The sequence below is a fragment of the Carcharodon carcharias genome, chromosome 16 (assembly GCF_017639515.1).
Source record: "Carcharodon carcharias isolate sCarCar2 chromosome 16, sCarCar2.pri, whole genome shotgun sequence".
Taxonomy (NCBI): domain Eukaryota; kingdom Metazoa; phylum Chordata; class Chondrichthyes; order Lamniformes; family Lamnidae; genus Carcharodon; species Carcharodon carcharias.
Window position 1 is genome coordinate 100,571,556 of NC_054482.1, and position 21,247 is coordinate 100,592,802.

The 21,247-nt window shown below is 41.4% G+C and overlaps 1 protein-coding gene across 2 annotated transcripts in view; it reads right to left on the reverse strand.

Annotated features, from left to right (window-relative positions):
• Positions 1–21,247, reverse strand: part of fnbp1l (formin binding protein 1-like) — a 154,751-nt gene that overhangs the window by 48,152 nt on the left and 85,352 nt on the right. For both annotated transcript variants that reach the window (XM_041208280.1, XM_041208279.1), the window contains exon 3: positions 9,113–9,166. In XM_041208280.1, the coding sequence (XP_041064214.1) occupies positions 9,113–9,166 (54 nt within the window). The remainder of the gene's footprint in view (positions 1–9,112; positions 9,167–21,247) is intronic.

A 21,247-nucleotide genomic window follows, 5' to 3' on the forward strand; every position in this document is an offset into this window, starting at 1 on the left:
CAACACCCCCCTATTTCATAAACGCTCATTTGAGGCACAAAGAATTGCAATGAGATTATACACAAGCTCTGCAATTCCTTGTATTGATAAATGCTTTGTGCAGATTTCTGTTCTTATATTCATATTTCATTGTTATTTTTTCATGTGAGTACGAAAACTTGCATTTATACAGTTCCTTTAACGTAGAAAAATTTCCAAAATATTTCACATAGGCACAAATGTGGATGCCAACTGTTGAAGCAGAATTTCTTTTGCCTCCAAATCACACCTTTCACAATGTTGAAAGATGCACCAGAGATGTCAAAATTCAAACTCTTCTGGAAAGCATGACTTCATACCCCTACTGGAAGCATTTTATACCATCAGGACACCCTAACCCTAACAAAAATTTTCAAATCCACTGCAAAAACCTACTTCATAATTTTCTGCCACTTATAGGACAAAAACTGAACAGTGTAAAGCGGGCAGCTTGAGTCGAAAGGTCCACAGGTTCAAGTCCTACTCCAGTGACATGAGTGCATATCCTAGGCTAACACCACAGTACTGAGGAATCACTGGATTAAAGGCACCACCATCGTTGGAATAATACATTAAACCAAGGTCCCAAATGCCCTCCCAGAAGACCCTGTGACACTAGTTAGAGAAGAGCAGACGAGTTCTATCCGTACCCTGGCCAATATTTATTCGTCAAACAACATAACTAAAACAAATCAAATAAAGGCAAATCAAAGAGCCGTAACTTCCTCAGAGTGACAATCAGCGTCGGATTGCCACCCGTAACCAATTACTTTAATGGATTTTCTTCTGTACCTTCTGACTCAGTGCAGGCAAAATCCAGGCAGCGCAGCTCGTCCTCAAGGCCCAGAGTCGAAAGTCAGCTCTTTCAAATTGGAGGACACGGCCCCTTTTTTACAGCACTAGGACTGGGGAGTGGGTCAGGGGTTGGGGTGGGGGTAGGTTAGAGGTCAGAGATTGGGGTGGTGGTGGGTTAGAGGTCAGTGATGGGTCAGAGGTCAGGGGGTTGCGCGCGCTGGACACGCAGTAGGGAGGAGTCGTCCCATGCGGGTGGGAAATCCAATGAGGGTTGGGGAATACCATAGCGGGCTCAGGGGATGGGTGGGTAAGAGTATGGCGGGGGGGCTGTGTCCATCTGGATCTTTATAATAGTTACACAGAAGTAGGGGAGGTTTTAATTCTAACTTTTCTGAGTAATTGTTTGTGCAACCCTGTCGGGACCATCGGAAGTTTGCAATTTAAATCGGATTTTCCAATGGTTCCCAGAGCTGGGCAATTGTTCAGAAGAAATTTGTGCTTCTGGCCAACTGCCATGCAAACCCTTACCTGTGAAGTTCTAAGAGGGATTCCCCAGTGCAACTTTGGGGTATACCCCCAATCCAACGCTGGGGAGCTCAATTATTTAATTTCTTTTCTGGGATCTTGCTTCTATGCAAATTGGCTACTGGGTTTCTCCATGTTTCAATTACTAGACTTCAAAATTACAGTTGCCTGAAAACTACAAGGACATCTCGTTATTGTGAAAGCTGCTATACAAATGCAATGTAGTTCTTCTATCGTCTAGCCACAGCTTAACTTATGTGCACACCCATTAAAACTAATTATTTCTATTAGACCTCCACAAGGTTTTTAGTTTTTATGAAAGAATTCTTGAAATTCAATTTTTTTAAAAAAAATTAATTATTTGGGGGAGATGGTGGCATAGTGGCAATGTCACTGGACCAGTAATCCAGAGGCCCAGGCTAATGCCCTGGGGGCTTGGGTTCAAACTGCATCATGGTCACTAGTGGAATTTAAATTCCAACGATAAAATCTAGAATTTAAAAGCTAGTGTCAGTAAATGGTGACTATGAAACTATCCAATTGTTGTAAAAACCCATCTTGTTCACTAATGTCCTTTAGAAAGAAAATCTGCTGTCCTTACCTGGTCTGGCCTACATGTGACTCCAAATGCACAACAATGTGGCTGACTCTTAACTGCCCTCTGAAATGGCCTAGCAAGCCACTCAGTTCAAGGGCAATTAGGGATAGGCAACCAATGCTGGCCTTGCCAGCAATGCCCACATTCCATGGAAAAATAAACAAAAAAAATTGGTTGCCTTGGTCAGAGGCCTTTATTAGGATAGTCATGACAGCTGTCAGTTGTTTTTTTTTTTAAATTGTCAGCATTTTTAGAACCAAGTCAGCTTTCTTTAAAATAAACTGTTGCTTTTTAGAGTTTTGTAGGTTGGCATGTACTCATGCAATTATAATCAAGGTAGTATATGTGAGATTTTGTGGAGATTTGCAACAAATCTCTAAGAATCTATATTCGCTGTGGTCTAGTAGCTTTACTGGTTTTCTGTGACTTGGAACTAAATCATTTGGAACTGTATCACCATCCCCACAGTCACTGGGTCAAAATCCTGGAACTTCCTGCCTAAAAGCACCGTGGAAATATCTACACCATTAGGACTGCAGCAGTTCAAGACAGCTCACTACCATTTTCTCAAGGGCAATTAGAGGGGAAAATAAATGCTGGCCTTGCCAGTGACACACTCATCCCAAGAATAAATTAAGAACAATCACCTGTACTGCGGATGAAAACATTATAAAAATGTTTCCAAGTGAGTTAAGTCAAGCTAAATTAAAGATCTATATTACTGTAGTTCCTCTAGTGAAATTTAATTATTCCATGTCAGAAGAATGGGCAAGTTGGGAGAGAGATTGAAACATTATAGAACTGCATCAGGGCTATCTGAAGGTGATTAAATTAAACAAGTAAATTTCCTTATGGGTAATTAAGCACAGGTATTCTGGCATTATTCAACCTGACAGATGAATGCAAAAATTATTTTTATAGAAAGAAGAAAGCTAATAGGAAATTTATTTTAAAAAATGATAAGATGAAAGGATAAAAGTCTAATGAAAGCTAACAGCATTCAGAGAAAGCCTGCAGAGCATTTCGAGTAGCTGAATGCAGGGAGTACTGATGGTTTGTGTTGAAAGAAGAAACGATCAGAGGCAAATTAGCAATGGAAATTCCTAAATAAAAACAGAAAATGCTAGAAATACTCAGCAAGTCTGGCAGCATCTGTGGTGAGAGGCAGAGTTAACATCAATCTGAAATGTTATCTATGTTTCTCTCTCCATAGAAGCTGCCAGGCCTGAGTACCCTCAGCATTTTCTATTTCTGATACAGACTTCCAGCATTCACAGTATTTTGCTCTTGCACTTCTGGTTAGTGTTAATTCCTGGTAGACCATGAATGAAGTTGCAGTTAAATGCAAATCTACCATTAGGAGATGGCAATGGTGCAGATACATCAAAAACTATAAAGCAGCAAATGTCATTACTGAAAGCATGCAATCCATGATTGCTGTAAGTTACATCTAAAAATGCATAGACAAAATGGAGCATATCATAAAATCAATTTCCAGTATTGAGCGGAAAACTAAGTTAATGTCATGACACAGGACCAGTACAAGAAAATGTAGCTCAAGAACAAAGCATTCAAGCCATCGTGCATATAACTGATATAATTCATTTAATGCAAAATTGTGGACGATAAAAACACTATCGTCAAAGTATATTTCGCTATTTCAAATGGTAAACCATGACATTATGATTCTTGATAAGAATTCGTATAGCAAAAGGCCTGGTAACAGGTATGAGAACAAACCAATACACAATATTGTACTCAATATACTCAAATACGTGACTGATAATTTTGTCACATGCTAGGTGACTTCAAAATGAAGATGATCTGGAAGTAACACTCAATGTACACAACTAGAACATACCTAGCAGTTAGTGTGCGCAACTGAAATGGTCATAGAATCAAAACCATGGTCTAAGTCTGTAATAATGTATGACAAGATAGATTTTAATCAGGTTTGCATATGCATCAACCTCAAAGAATTAAACAAAACATTCATGAGAGGAGACACTGTGCCAACAATTGATAAGGACGGCAATAAACCAATCACATTTAACAGTCTACTTAGTTAATGAGATCCATGTGCATACAATTTTTAATCAATATAGGAGGTCTTCCTGAAAAAAAATAACCATTGACTCTAGACAATCAAGGAAATAGTCACTGATACATGGTGTTCAAACTATATAAATGCACATCACAAATAGCCAGCATCACAGAATACTGAAAGATGCCAAGATAAAAGCCTAAGATTCAACGGAAGAAAATGAAAGTCACAGTGCCATGGATATGTTAAACTTACAAAATTTGCTTCAGGGCTAAACTGGTGATGGAGTACAATGTAATCTAATGTACATTTATATACTCTGCTTTATCAAAATTTGCATCCAATTTGCAAAGAAAAAACCCCCATAATCTCAAGTGCTAGCATTAGAGAGGTCTTACATCAAAGAGTTGATGCATCAAAAGCCAATACTTCAACATGGCAAATGTGACACAAACCTCACACACAACAAAGTCAAAATATATATGACATATACAGGCATAGAGTCAAAGTGGAAAAAAAGTACAAAGCCCTTGATAGCATCTTTCCCATGATGCTATCTGTAGCACCATCATGATTGTAGAATGTGATTTGTAAGATCTGACCTTTCTTCCAGGGTTGAGAAATGGACGTTGGAACTGCTTCCAGGTCCTGAGATCCCATCCCAGGGGAAGCAGTCATTGGTGCCGATTTTGATGGCATGGATTGTTAACTGGCTAAAGAGCATGTTGGGCACCCAATTAGCAGGTGCAAGGGCGGGAACGAGGTAGGAGTGACAGAGAGCGAGCCCAGTTTAAACCCACCAAGGCAGTCATTACTGTGGCTGCTGTTTGAGAGATTTACTTGCTGGAGCAAGTAAATCACCCTCTGGTGCAATCAATGATGCCCTGCATCAGGGAGAATCTAGAGATGGAAGCGAGGCCCCACATGGCTGGAACTGAATGTACTGCCCAGCTCTGGCAAATGGAGCATCAGTGACCTGTATGATGCAGTGGTGTGCAGCCATTTGCGGGATGTCACCAAAATCCACAGCTGATACTTGAAAGGAGTCAGAGGCAAAGAAGTTCACGTCAACAGAGGCTTTGATGGTTTCTGGCAAAACATGGCATGCAGCACTGCAAGATGAGAGCTCTTCCACGGTGAGACAAATCTGTGACCATCTGCCTGGAGAATCATTGAGCTGGATTTTACATTGAGGGTGGGCTTCCCTTACGCACTGTAAATTTCAGGAGTGAATCCATCTCCACTTAGCCAGCTACACAATGGGTGCAGACCTTTCCCACCAACTGTTACCTCAGAGCAGTGACAGGATGAGGCCCTGAATTGGGCATTAATTTTAAACTCAAGGGCATCAAATTGGGCCTTGGGCTGGTAACCCAGCCAACTGTAAAATCGTGGAGGGGACAGAGGAGTGGACCAAGGGTATGGGGCACTAATTTATGGTGTAACCATCTGTTTTTCCGCCTATGGGTAGCCCATAAAATTCAGCCCATAGTCTCCTGTGTCATTGGCTCTCCATCGTGACCAGGCAGTTCAGAGTTCAGCAGTACAGCCTACAGTGAGGGTGTGGCCTCCCTTGCCTTCCTGTCCCTCATCCCTCTCTGCTGCCCTCCTCAAATCTCAGTGAGCACTTTAACTCTGAGCTATCTGAGTTGGAGGCTTTGGACAGTTACCATTTGCTTACCAGAATAGTTCCCCAGGAAATGTGAGATCCCTTGATTGGCTTAAGGGATCGGCCATGTTATCAGGTTCAGCCTTCCTCCATCCTGACAAAACACCCTGACAGCAGGAACAATGACAGGAAACCAGCACGTTGTCTGCCTCTGGTATTTTCATCATCCACCCACCTCCACTCCCACTCTAAAAAATACCTTCCTTAAACTCCAAATGCACAACTTGAATGTCTAACACAAACTAGGGAAAGAAATCCTAGTTATGCACGCACTCAAGAACCTATCATCTAACCAGTGAGACAAAAAGAGAGGAAAAAACAACAAGTAGCATTTATCTAGTACCTTTAACCAAGTGAAGTGAAATATCCCACAGTGCTTATCAAACTAATTCTGACATCAAGCTACATAATGATGAGGTAGCAGGACAGCTAACCAGCTTGGTCAAAATAATAGATACAGCCATTTCTACCAATTACCTGATATCAGTGGGATGCCCCCCCCCCCACCCCACCCACCCCAAATGCAATTCTCCATCACTTCAAGTTGATTTCCTACCCAAAATGGCCAAGGGGCAAGGCAATGGGAAAGAGCCAGGGTGTAAGCTAGAGGCTTCGGACGTTACCATTTACTAACCAGAATAGTTCCCCAGGAAATGTTAGAGATTAAAACCTGGTCTAACACCTAGGTAACGATACAACGGAACCCCCAATCACTCACACTGACCACCACCGAAACAAACAGTCACCATTGCCCAACTCCTCCCTGACCCTCTGACTCACCTCACTGGCCACCCGACTGCCCCCCACCCCCCAAATCCACAAATCGACCTAACTAGCCCTCAACCCTACAACTACCTCCCTAACCACCAAACTAACCTCGACCCAACCTGACTAGGCCCACCACCCAACTCCGACTACCCTTTGACCTACCCTAACTAGCCCAACCAATCCCTCAACCCGACCTGACTAGCCCTGAATCTCCCCCTCCATCCCAACCTGACCTCACCCACTTATCAACCTTTACCCTCACCTGCTTACATTACCCAACACCCCTCACTCACCTTACCTATCCTAGCCCTTCGCCTTAACAATTCCACTCCCTTAAACACCGACCTTCTTTCCATGGCTTTTCAAAGAAGGGACATTTAAACACTTTACTCATTGGCTATGACATAAAAAGGAGACATGGTTTCTGCGCAGATTCTCTGCGCTGCTCCCCCCGAGGATTCCTGCACAGAGTCAGTTCTGCAGGATCCTCCATTGGAAGACTGCCCTGAAACACTGGAGGAAGCGTGTATTTTTTTCTTTCTTCAGGGTTAGAAATAAGGCTTCCGACCCTGAATGAAAGATTCAGACCAAAGATTCTGGCATATCTTTAAGATCCACTCAAAGTTAAATAAAATAGTACAATGACATGCACAAAACAAATATGACAGTTAAGATTAATTAACTTTAAGCCATGCCAAATAATGACACACTACTTTGAGGTCTAACAGTGCCAATGGTTCATATTTATCATTATCCATATAATAATGCCATTAAGAAGAAAGTTGCATGCATCTCAAGGCAGCCAGTGTCAAAGCAGCAATGTTGCAAGGCTGGGGAAGATCTCCAGCTTATTGATCCACCAGAGTCTGCAGTTTGATGAGAATGGGAAAGTGAGAAAATGCACCACAATTGCCTTATAAAAATGTTTATTGAGCAATCAATTCAGTTTTTAAGAAAATGAAGCCTACATGTGGTGCATCCGCAATTGTTAATTTCCAAACCTTTGCCACATTTTAAACTTTCTGAAAAGTTAGCAAAAAGAAAACATGTAAAGACAAAACCTCAAGCTGATGGAGATGAGGGATGTATTTACATCACAAATGTGCTGCCATTTTGTTACATTTACTTAGCTTCTTAGAACAATTGTAACAAGGACAATACTGCATTTTATTTTCTCTAAAAACTGTGTTAAAAGAATCAAGCTTTGCGATAGCATTTAAAAAAATTATTTCCCTTCATAACTCTCTAACCTACTAAAGTGGCTACTTTTCCATATAAATGCGTATAAAAACACAGCACAATCATGCTGTATTTGAAAAGAACATTTAAAAGTCAGCACACTTATCGGCATAGATTCATCTTGGTTTGATTTTAATTAGGAGAAATATAGTGGCAATGAGACTCTGTGGAATTGATCAGTTAAAAATATAAGTTTATTTCCAGATAAGTCACAAATCACCAACCTTTCCCTTTTTAACTGGCAACTACCTCTTTTAAAATGTAATTCTTCCTAGAATTTTGATCAAGTAAATAGCTTTAATTTAGTAAGTTTAAAAGGTTCCCAATCAAGCATTACCCAGCAAGTACTGAGTTACAGGCCAGAAGACCACTTATTTTTGTATGGGTGTGAATCTAGCCCAGGATTGTACCTGATGGGCAACTATCCGTCACAGTGTCCTCTCGGTTGCTTGGAATACATCAGCCAGTATTCTTGATGCTGACTGCTAAGTTGCTGGAAAGCGTAGTACAGGCATCAGGTGAAAGAAAACAGGATGAGGTTAACGCACATTGCTGATTCACACAAGAAGTGTCATTTGGATGAGGTACTGAGGGCTGCTCATGGAACTGTAACCCAGCAAGAGTTAGCATCCTTAAAAAGGAAACTGCCAGCAAAATTAAGACAATTTATAAAATCTAAATGTGCTTTGCTTTCGTGCTTTCAAATCTAAAGATGTGTAAGTTTTAAAAAATATTTGCTCATGGGATGTGGGCATCGCTGGCTAAGCCAGCATTTACTGCCCATCCCTAATTGCCCTCGGGAAAGTGGTGATAAGCCGCTGCCTTGAATCGCTGCAGTCCACTTGGTGTTAAGAAGGGAGTTTCAGAATTTTGGCCCAGCAACAATGAAAGAACAGTGATATAGTTCCAAGTCAGGATAGTGTACAACTTGAAGGGGTACATGCAGATGGCGGTGTTCTCATGCATCTGTTCTTCTAGATGGTACAGGTTGCATGTTTGGAAGGTGCTATCGAAAGAGCCTTGGTGAGTTCTTTCAGTTTACCATAATAAAATTCACATATCTTCCCTTTAATTACTATCTTATGTTTCATTCCACATAACAGGCTTGGGCCAAATACTGGGTTCAGATCAAGAGGTTTAATCATAAAATATATGCCCATCAGTACAGCTCAATTGCTCTCTTTTAAAATCTTATTTCTCAGGGCTTTTCTTCTTCAAATCTGCATTTCCCCAGTCAAGAGATAATCAAACTAATTGCTCCCAAAGAGGAGGTAAAGCAAGCTAGAATGATTGCGTCAAACATTTTCTGCCTCTGCTCTGTGGAAATATGTTTGGCTTTTATTGAGCATTCCAAGGACCATGACTTAATCTTAAATGGGCTTCATATATTTCTGTTCAACAATTTTTTTTTTACAAAAGTACTCATTGTTAAGCTTGTTCTTAGTCTGGTGCTTACCTGGGTTCTTCATCTTTGCTGGAACGTTTGGGACCATATTTCTTAACAAGATTTCTGTAAATGGAAAAAATAAAGCTTTAATATTAGTACATGCTTCTTTAGCTACGTAGTGCTTCGTTGCATATGAAAATTGTGTTACACAGGTGCAAGTTCGTTATTTCGTTCTATGGCTAGGGTAACTGCATACAGTTTACAAACAAAAGGTTTTATATTAACAGCAAGCCAAGTTAGAGAATTTGCCGATTTTTTTTTAAAGAATTTGCTATTTAATAATCAGGGGCATTGCATATGCAATAACAAACAGAGATCCCTGGGAAACTTAATATTTGTAGCTTATATAAAAAGCTGAAAACTAATAGTGTAAAACACAACATAGTAATTGTAAAGAGAATATCCATTTTTTCCTAATATTACCGTGGGATACTGAAGCAGACTTGTGAGGTATGTGTGCACGCATGCACGTGTGTCTAATTTAATTAAACTGAAGAGAGTCAGACTGCAAGGTTTAAATCATAAAAGGGACTAGGTGTAAGAGCCGGCATTTTGAAATGGAGATGGGCAGGCTAAGATGAGATCCCAGTAGATACAGCATGAATGGGAATTTGCATGAGGAGAAAAATGAGGAGTGAATTGTTAGCTATTTGAATTTCAAAAGAGACATAATAGGAAGTTTTACAACTAAAAAAATCGTAAATAAGTAAGGCAAAGTTATTAAGTTTCTTTTTCCCTCCAAAGTGCTGGCCATAATGACAACATGAAAGATCTTTTATATTCTGGGAAAGGTAACTTCCAAAGAAAGTTTAGAATAATGAATGTAAAGATCAAAATGGGAGAAAATATATTTAAAGCAAAGATTGAAAGCTGTATGGTGAGTGGCCATGTGAGATTTTGAAAAGTGGGCTATGCAAAGACAGACCTGTGAAAAGTAGCCTCTAGCCACCCAAGAGAGGTGCTTGTTTGTTCCAGAAAGCAAGGTTTTGTTAAAAGCCTTGGATTTCCATTGTCGAGTGAGAGGGAGTGAGTTCCCTTATAGCAACAGTGGGTACTTTGCGATAATATTGCTGAATCTTTTATACATTAAGAATCTATTTGGACTGTTGCCCGAAAAAAGGGTGTCTAAATTTAATGGTGCAGTTGTAATCTTGTGTTTAAGTTTTCTTTATAGATAATAATTGTTTTAATTTAATATTTAACATTTCCAAAAGTGGTAGTGGATTCTTTACTTCTGACTTCAGTGCACATACCTTCGCGCAATAAAAATACAAATTGCGAATCGTTACGATAGCTTGGCCAAGTTTCCCTTTGGGATTTGGTCAGCCTGACAATTACTACCTGCCATATTGTAACATAACTGAAGGGAAGATATGTGAATTTGATTACAGTAAACTGAAAGAGTGCATGTGTATGAGTGAGACCGTGTGAGCATGAGAGAAAGCGTGTAAGTGAAAGAAAACATGTGAATAAATATGCCTTAAAAATGTTGTCTCCATGCCTCAGTGCCATCTGCATCCTTAAAAAGCTGAGGACATTTCAGCTTTTTAGCCATGTGATAATGCTTACACTATGAAGTACACTGTGCAGTTACATACAAACATATATAGGAAAGCAAGAGACCTTGTGGCCCATCCAACCATATATGGCTCTGCTTGATACGTTATCAATCTACCCCATCAGTCAGTCTCTTGGAACAAAGGAAACAAAAAAGTAAAACCATATGGCCAATGTAGAAAGAAAATGATATCATATGAACCCGGTCAAGGCTCCCTCTAAACACACTAAAATTGGGGTGCATCACGTCCAGTACATGGCAAACCTTCAGCCACTATCACATGAGCATCATGAAACAGGATATGGCACCATACCACAAAAGGTCGGATGACCAAGAGGTATGTAGTTTTTAAGAAGCGTCTTAAAGAAGAAAAGAGGGGCAGAGGGGTGCAGGGAGGGAATTTCAGAGCTTAGGGTCTAGGAAACTAGTGGAGCGATTAAAATCTGAGATGCTCAAGAGTCTAAGATTAGATGAGCACAGATATCTGAGACTTGATATCGGTAGAGCGATTAAAATCTGAGATGCTCAAGAGTCTAAGATTAGATGAGCACAGATATCTGAGACTTGTGCACCCAGAGGACTTTAGAGATAGGGAATGACAAGACCGTGGCCGGGGGTGGGGGGGTGGTGGGGTTTGAAAACTAGGATGAATAATTTTAAGATCAAGATATTTTGTAATAGGAGTCAATGTAGGTCAGCAAGCTCAGGGGTGACAGGCGAGCAGGACTCGCTGCAAGTTAAGACACAGAGTTTTGGATGACCTCAAGTTTAGAGAATAGAATATGGATGGCCAGCCATAAGCGTATTAGAATAGTCAAGTGCAGAGATAAAAAAGGCATGAATGAGGGTTTCAGCAGCAGATGAGCAGAGACAGGGGCAAAGTCAGGTGATATTACAGAGGTGGAAATAGGTGAGCTTAGTGATGGCACAAATATCTGGTCAGAAATTTACCTTAGGGTTAAGCATGGCACCAAGGTAACAAACAGACTTGGTTAATCTCACTCTGTATACAGGGAAGGGAGATGGATGAAATCTGGAGTTGGAACAGGGACCAAAAACAATGGCTCCAGTCTTCCAAATATTTAACAGGAAGGAATTTCTGCTCATCAGATAAGCAGCCTGATAATTTAGTGATAGTGGAGGAGTTGAGAGATGTGGTGGTGAGGTAGAGTTGGGTGTCATCAGTGTACACTGTTAGAAAATAGGGAAAGTTTAAGTTATATTGGTATTTGTATATGTTAGGAATGAGTTTTATCTTTAAAGTTTATGTTTGATTTGTATTTCTGTATCTGTATGTTAAGGTCAAATGAGTTTTGGTTTCACTTTAAAAAGATGCCTGCATTTCTAATGAGGTTTTTTTTACAACTGTTACAGCTAAGGTAAACAAACAAGGGGGAAGAATTGGGCTGTTGCCTAGCAACAGGGGTCCAGAGAGACAGGTCCCACTCACAAACACACACAGCAAAACTAAAGAAATGGAAGTTTTAAGTTCAGCTTAAAGCCAAGACCCCAGAGAGACTGGACACTGGGAGAGGGAGCTGCAGATTTCCCAAAAGAACCAAAAAGGTCCCAAGGCCAAAGGAGTAAGACAGAAACAGGGGAAGTCCCAAGCAGACCTTCTAGTCCAAGGGCGGACAGGAACCTGGAAAAGGTTCGAAACCCTGGAGATGTGCTCTTGTGGAAGGTATCTGAGAAAAAGCATCAGTTTGGGAGAAGGTTCCAAGGCGAGGTCTTGGAGAGTGGAAACCCTTGTGTGAAAGATGGAGTACAGTGAGACCGGTTGGCTCACAGTGTGACAAGCATCTGGGAGTTGGAGAGATCCATATGATCTGGTTGAGGTGGCATCTATCACTTGGTTTCATAGTGTGGTGTGTCTGACCACAGGGTAACTACTGGTTTACATGGGCTGTGTATATTCACTGTGAACATGAGTATAAGACAGCTTTTGTAACTTGTGTTATCCTTATAAATCTGTATATATCTGTAAAGGTATAGTTGTAAGTAAAGGAGTATTGTAATATAGTTCATCTTTTCTTGTTGAAAAAATGTTTTATTCTTTTGTTATAAGTTCATCAGCTGACTCCTGTGACTTCAGTAGCTGCTCTCCACGTATCTAAACAAACAAATAAAAATTAGGAATTATCAAATTGGGTTCCAACCTGGGATCAGGCTTGTCCAGGGTTAACCTTAGCTGGGATTGTGACAACACCTGAAAACTAACTCTACTTTTGGATGATGTTGTAGCCAATGGTAGCATGTGGGTGAGAAAAATGCAGAGGCCAAAGACAGAACCTTGGGGACAACAGAGTTAACTGTGCAGGAACAAGAGACGCCACTGCAAGTGATACTCCACTACCATTGCATAGATAGAAATGGAACCAGGTGAGGGCTGTACCACAGTTGGACGACAGTGGTGAGGCATTGGAAGAGTGGTCAACTGTTTCAAAGGCTGTGGACAGGTCAAGAAGGATAAGGAGGGATTGTTTACCTTCAGTCATTTGTGACTTTGATAAGAGCATTTTTCAGTACCGCAGCAGGGGCAGATTGAAGTAGGTCAATCACAGCAGCTCGGGAAAGATCAGAACGGATTTGGGAGGCGACAACATGCTCAAGGACTTAAGGGAGGTTGGAGATGGGGACGTAGTTTGGAAGGACGGGGGATGGGGGGTGGGTCAAGGGTTGTTTTTTTTTTGAGAGAGATGATGATTGCAGATTTAAAGGAGGGAGGAGAGAGAGACAATTATTAAAGGGAGCAAACCATTAACAATATTCAGTAAGGCTTAACATTTTCTGGCGAGATTGGGGGGAAGAAGTTCACATCAAACCACTGAAGTCGGGCTGATTGTGTGTGCGAAAACAGCAGCAGCGCACCATGGTGGAGCAAGGCATCACTGACAGAAAATTCCAGATTTCCACATTTAACTATGTGCAGCACCAAAAGTTGCTGTCAGTTTGAAACAGTAGTTACAGTGAGCTCTGAATTTTGCCATTATGACAATGACAAATCCAGGCTAGTATCCTTTCCCCCCACATTTGAGTTCAAGTCAGCTTCTCTTTCACACGATCAAAAACAAAGTCCAATTTAGTTGCATAGCACTGTATCTACAGGCACCAATTATTCTGTTACTAGGCAACTGTCCACCTTTCAGAACTAATGACAGGATGCCTTGGAAAGCTTAACAACACTTCTCTATGCTTTTCAAGCTGTTATCTTTGAGAACTGCTGGGAAACAGGTTTAACTCTCTAAACATTTGCTATCAAACAACATTTATAATGTTGATTTCATTTAAAACAAGAGGTAAAGACATTTATTAATGCCTTCCCCAAACACTTTTACAGTTTGGGTTGTTAAAAAAAAAAGTGCACAGATAAAAGTTTTATGAACTGACTATAAGGGAACTGTGTTGTGAGACCATGCATTACACTGTCAACATGTGTCACCACAGCAATGAGCCAGGCCAAAGTTTCTCATCCTTACTGCGCTGCAGCTCGGGGTGGGTTGCACCATTAATCAAGCACCAAGATTACTGTAACAGTATTTGTACAAATCCTACTGTGATTCACGTAATAAATTAGTGTTTTCTTCTTACAAAGGGATAATTAGTGTCAAAGCTATAGTTCATCTCCAGGAGGAAATCAACCTGAGGCCACCGCTTTTGACTCTTCCTGAGAACTCAGCAGCACTCTGCAGTCTCCACTTGTTGGTCCTTACGGAAAGGATATCAGCAGAGCATCAACTTCTACTTCCATAACACCTGTCGCCTCCTTCACTACCTCAATCCATCTGCCTCTGAAACACTCACCCATCCCTTTGTCACTTTCAAACTTCTCTAAATCCACACTTTTAGCCAGGTCCCCATTCTTCACCCTCTGAACATTTCAGCTCATCCAAAATTCTTAAGGCTATGTTCTATCCAAAACCAAGTTCCACTCACCATCAACCCAATCCTAATAACCTACATCGACTTCCAGTCCTCAAATTTAAAACTCTCACTCTTGTGCTTTAATCCTTCCATGATCTCAGTAAACAGTACAACCTCTAAACTTTCTGTGCCTGATACTGAGTCATTGTACATCAACCTCTTCCTTTGCCCAATTTTGGTGGATAAGTCTTCTAGCTAGACTCAAAGCTCTGGAACCCCCACCATAAACCCCACACGCATCTCCTTTTCCTCTTTTCAGGCTTTCCTTAAAGTCCACCAACTTTGACTACGCTTTTGGTCACCACTGCTAATCTCTCCTTTTTCCTCCCCGCAGTATCCTTTCCTAACATATGCTTCTGTGAAGCATTTTGGAACACTTAGACCCTCTTTAAAATGAGAGCTGTTGCTATTGATGGACTGATTCTATCACCAGCATAGTTTTCTGAAATCTCTGGCACTAATGATGCTATTCCTTCACGTAAACCGAATATCTCTCTCCAGCTATTGCCTCGATATTGCAAGGTACGGCACATGTCTTCTCTCAATTCTGAGAAATAAAATAATTTCCATTTTGTTTTGTTGTCTGCCGCTCATAGCCTTTCCAGTAAATTAAGGTTATTATAAAACTCATAAGGAAGTTAATCACTATAATTTTTTTCTCTGAAAAAGGACCCTTCATGCAAATGAGGTTCTACTCTTTGTTGTAAACCCGATACTTATGCCTGCTTGAGTCCCTCTAACCAGCAGCTGTTTACTGTTTCAGTTCAAGCATTGCTCTTCTTTCCAAAGTGTCAAGCAGCTTCCCTCAACAAGAGAAAACAAGAATGTTTGGACAAAAAGTTCAGAAGACCATTCTTTGACAAAGATTGTTACATATGTAAAATATCAGATACTCCACAACAAAACTGTGGAATGACAAAATGAGAGATAATGCAAGATATCAATTAGAAAATCCCAAGCCTACTGTCCTACTCTGTTTAATAAGTGGTCCATCATAACCCATTAGTCAACAGAAGCTATTCAATCCATTGCATCTTGGGTGACTCATGTTCAAAGGATCAGTTATCTTAAGGTTACCTGGACCACCTGAATGGTTTGCATATCTGTAGTTTAATCTTCACTAAATTGCCAGCAGTTTTCTGCTTTTAAAGACTCCCCTTAAAATTCATCTAAGCCTTTGGTTTCCCCCCACAACTGCTCCTCCTTTGGCTTGATTTCCATCTTTCATACATCTGTGAAGTGCCTCAAGATGCTTTAGCATAATAAAGGTACTACTTAAATGTATGTGACTAGTTTTTTTCTCTTGTTGTTGAATTAGAAATGTTTAAATTACTAACTAAATTGCACTTTGATAGTTAGCTCAATTTAGTTATTCCCAACAGAACAACTACACTTTGGCACCCTATACTGTGGTCGGATGAATCCATCTGATTTGCTGACTCCTTGTGAAGTGATTGTTCACATACCCAAAAACATGTAATGACTCAGAAAAGGAATGATGAGCAAAGGTATTGTCTCTCCAGGAGTTCTCAAAGTCTTCAACTCCCTCAGGCATGCTAATTTGATTTTCAATTATAGGTAGAACTTCCTGATTTTGAAAGGATATAATGTAACATGTGCTATGCCAGTTTGAAATAATGTTTAAAAGGAAAAAAATTAAATACTTGCATTGAATCAACAATAATCCCCTTTACCATCACAACAGATTCAATTCTCAAATTCCATTGTTGCAGGAACCCTTCAATATATCTTTATTACCTTCTCCAGCATTGAGAACTGGGTGAGTGCAACATCGGTTAAAAAAAGGCACAAATAAGAAAATGAATGTGCTTCCTCATCTACAATTACCTTTTTTGTTTTATGGGTTCTTTATTAACATTCCCACAACTTATTTGGAAATTTAGTCACCCTATCTCACCCACATGCATTTTGGATCACTCAAACTTCCAAGCCAAACAGAAAAACCTGTCAGATTTACTACGACATTTCTGAAAGCAATGGACTTTTGCAGTCTCAGATGTGAGAAACGTAGAACAGCAACATCGTATTCAATTCACATTCCTTTCTTCTCCAGTCTTGTAGTAAACAATAATCCCATCCTACAGAACAAACATCAGTGAAGACAATGTGGGAGATATAGGGTAATAACTTTCAACTAGTGTCAGAAAGTGCTGGTCCGCAGAAATTAGAAGAAATAAGTGCCTATTTACATGGTCTTGAAAATTACGTTGCCACTTCGGTTCGCCAGAGCTACTTGGAACCTGTATCGAAAGAATTCTCACAGGCCCCAGCAAAGTGTAGCTCCAATGTATTCAAGGAGGCCCTTTTTTTACAGCACTTGCTGCCGTAAAGCAGCTAAGTTTAAAAGGCCAGGGAAATTGACAGGCCAGGGAGAAGATAAGCGTCTAAGGTAAGTGAATAAGATTTGCGGGGTTGGGGGTGGTGGTCAGGAGGACCAGAGGTCGGGTTGAGAGTCAGGGCAGGAGGTCCGACTCAGAGTCTTTTGGGGCAGGGGGGTGCGGCTGCATTGAGGGTCAGGGAATTTCAGAGGTTTTGGAGGAGGGGGGGAAAACGAGGAGGAGCAGGGGGAGTCCCGTGGGTCAGTCTGGGTCTTTACAATATTTACCCTGAAGCTAGAAGTGGTTTTAATTCTAACTTTTTCTGGGTAACTATTGGCATAGCCCCGGCGGAACCATCGAAGTTTGTGATTTAAATCGCATTTTCAGATGGTTCCCAGTGCAGTGCAATTGTCCAAAGGAAGTTAGCATTTCTGGGCAATTGCCCCACGCAAACCTTCGCCTGGGAACTTTCCAGAGGGATTCCCCAGCATATCCCCCAAATCTGACGCTGGGGAGCACGGAAGTTACGGGCCTTAATGTTTTTCAACATCCAAACTCATTTCTACAGCTCAAATAATGAATCCCAAATCTGGAGGGAGGGCTTTCCAGGATTCTCTGTAACAGCATATAAACACATCTCCCATCTCTTGGACGAGAACTTCATTCCACCTTGCTATCTTGACAAAATGCTTCCAAGGTGCAGAAACATTGAGATTCACGGTTTGAAAATGGCAGCCAAGAACCTTGCACTTCATCTCTCCAATCTGACCAAACATCCAGCCTACCCCTCAGTGCATGCATCATCCATTTCTCCTGGATTTCTTTTTTTAATTGTTCTTTCACAGGACGTGAGCATCACTGGCTAGGCCAGCATTTGTTATCCATCCCTAATGTTCCTCGAAAAGGTAATAATGAGCCGCCTTGAGCCACTGCAGTCCATAGGTAAAGGAACACCCAGTGCTCAGTGCTGTTCAGGCAAAAATTCCAAGATTTTGACCCAGTGACGATGAAGGAATGATAACGTAGTTCCCAGTCAGGATGGTGTATGGCTTGGAGGGGAACTTGCAGGTGGTGGCATTCCCAAGTATCTGCTGCCCTTAGCCTTCCAGGTGGTGGCAGTCACAGGTTTGGAAGGTGCTGTCGAAGGAGCCTTGGTGAGTTGCTGCAGTACATCTTGTAGGTGGAACACACTGCTGCCACTGTGCTTCAGTGATGGAGGGAATGCCAATCAAGTGGGCTGCCGCACCCTGGATGGTGTCGAGTTTCTTGAGTGTTGTTGGAGCTGTACTCATCCAAGGAATTGGGGTGTATTCTAGCACACTCCTGACTTGTGCTTTGTAAATGGTGGACAGGCTTTGGGGAGTCAGGAGGTTAGTTACTCACTGCAGAATTTCCAGCCTCTTGTTTATGTTCTCCTTAAAGTCCTTCTTGAGGCTTAACGTTAAGTTTTTCAACTCCACAAAGACAATAATACCTTTGCAAAAAAAACCCAGAAAATGCCAGAAATACTCAGGTCTGGCAGCATCAGTAACAGGGAGAAATAGAGCTAACGTTTCATGTCAAGGACCATTCTTCAAAACTAAAGGGAGATAAAAGTATAATAGATTTTAAGCAACTGAGGGGAGGCGGGGGTTGGAGGGGAAGAACAAAGATCTGGGACAGGTGGAGGGAAGGGGGAGCTTAACTGATAAAAGATTTCACTGTACAAAAGGCAAAGGGAGTAGTAATAATTGTAGTAAAGAAAAAAAGATTTGCCTAGAGTGGGTGTGAATGGCAGAATAGTGAACCACTGTGACTAAAAGCAAAACATGGAGAAACAAGGTGGGGGAAGGGTATTGAGAGATGTTGCATCATGTTCAGTAGGTCTCATGAAGAGTTTCTGAGTCTTGTATAGTTCAATATTGAGTGTTTATTGATAACACAACTATGTATATATGTACAGCATATAGTCCAAGCTAGAGTTTAACACCATGCTGACTTCTGCCTTCTACACAGGTCTCTATCCTGTCCTAGACTGCCCTCTAGATTCTGGTCATGTGGCTCTTTACAGCACATTGTGAGCGGTACTGTACCCAGGCCCGCATTAATTCTTTCTATGCCAGATACCCCTACACCTCTCCCCAAATCTTTACCCAACGAATTTATAATACAATTGTGTTTACCCAATGTACTTACATTATCCTTATGCTACCCCTTCTCAAAGAACAAAGAAAAGTACAGCACAGGAACAGGCCCTTTGGCCCTCCAAGCCTGCATCAATCATATTGCTCGTCAAACTAAAACATTTTGCACTTCCAGGGTCCGTATCCCTCCATTCCCATCCTATTCTTGTATTTGTCAAGCTGCCTCTTAAACACCACTATGATACCTGCTTCCACCACCTCCTCTGGCAGCAAATTCTAGATACTCACTACCCTCTGTGTAAAAAAACTTGCCCCGCACATCTCCTCTAAAGTTTTCTCCTTTCACCTTAAATCTATGTCCCCTAGTAACTGAGTTTTCCACCCTGGGAAAAAGCTTCTGACTATCTACTCTGTCCATGCCATTCATAATTTTGTAAACGTCTATCAAGTCGCCCCTCAATCTCCTTTGCTCTAGTGAGAACAATCCGAGTTTCTCCAACCTCTCCTCATAGCTAATAACCTCCAGACCAGGCAGCATCCTGGTAAACCTCCTCTGCACCCTCTCCAACACCTCCATATCTTTCTGGTAATGTGGCAACCAGAATTGCACACAATATTCCAAGTGTGGCCTAACCAAAGTTCTATACAGCTGCAGCATGACTTCCCAGCTTTTATACTCAATACTCCTGCCAATGAAGGCAAGCATGCCATATGCCTTCCTGACTACCTTATCCACCTGCATTGCCACTTTCAGTGACCTGAGTCCCTGTACACCCAGATCCCTCTGCCCGTCGATGTATTTAAGGGTTCTACCATTTACTGTATAAATCCTGCCTGTATTAGACCTTCCAAAATGCATTATCTCGCATTTGTCCGGATTAAACTCCATCTGCCATTTCTCCGCCCAAGTCTCCAACTGATCTATATCCCGTTGTATCCTTTGACAATCCTCTTCACCATCTGCAACTCCTTTAACCTTAGTGTCATCTGCAAACTTACTAATTAGCCCAGTTACATTTTCCTCCAAATCATTTACATAAACCACAAAGAGCAAAGGTCCCAGCACTGATCCCTGCAGAACTCCACTAGTCACAACTCTCCATTCAGAAAAGCACCTTTCCACTGCTACCCTCTGTCTTCTACGACCAAGCCAATTCTGTATCTATCTTGCCAGCTCACCTCTGATCCTGTGCAACTTTACTTTCTGTACCAGTGTGCCGTGAGGAACCTTGCCAAAGGTCTTACTGAAATCCATGTAGATAACATCATCGATCATCTTTGTCACTTCCTCGAAAAACTCGATTAAGTTAGTGAGACACAACCTCCCCTTCACAAAACCATGCTGCCTCTCACTAATACGCCCATTTGCTTCCAAATGGTAGTAAATCCTGTCATGAAGAATCATCTCCAAAAATTTCTCTACCACTGACATAAGGGTCACCAGCTTGTAATTTCCTGGATTATCCCTGATACCCTTCTTAAACAATGGAACAATATTGGCCATTCTCCAGTTCTCTGGGACCTCACCCGTAGCCAGTGAGGTTACAAAGATTTCTGTCAAGGCCCCAGCAATCTCCTCCCTTGCCTCCCTCAGTACTCTGGGGTAGATCCCATCTGGCCCTGGGGACTTAACCACCTTAATATTCTTCAAGACACCTAACACCTCCTCTTTTTTGATCTCAACATGATCCAGGCTATCTACACACTCTTCCCTAGACAAATTGACCACTAAGTCCTTCTCTTTGGTGAATACTGATGAGATGTACTCATTTAGTATCTCTCCCATTTCTTCTGGCTCCACACAAAGATTCCCACCTCTGTCCGAGTGGGCCTACCCTTCCCCTGGCTACCCTCTTGCTTTTTACATATGTATAAAAGGCCTTGGGATTTTCCTTAATCCCGGTTGCCAATGACTTTTCATGACCCCTTTTAGCCCTCCTGACTCCTTGCTTAAGCTTCTTCCTACTTTCTTTATATTCTCCATGGGCTTCATCTGTTCCCAGCCTTCTAGCCCTTAAAAATGCTTCCCTTTTCTTTTTGACTAATCTCACAATATCCTTCGTTATCCAAGGTTCCTGAAACTTGCCATATTTATCCTCCATCCTAGCAGGAACATGCCAGTCCTGAATTCTTATCAACTGACGTTTGAAAGCCCCCCCCACATGTCAGTTGTTGATTTGCCCTCAAACATCTGCCTCCA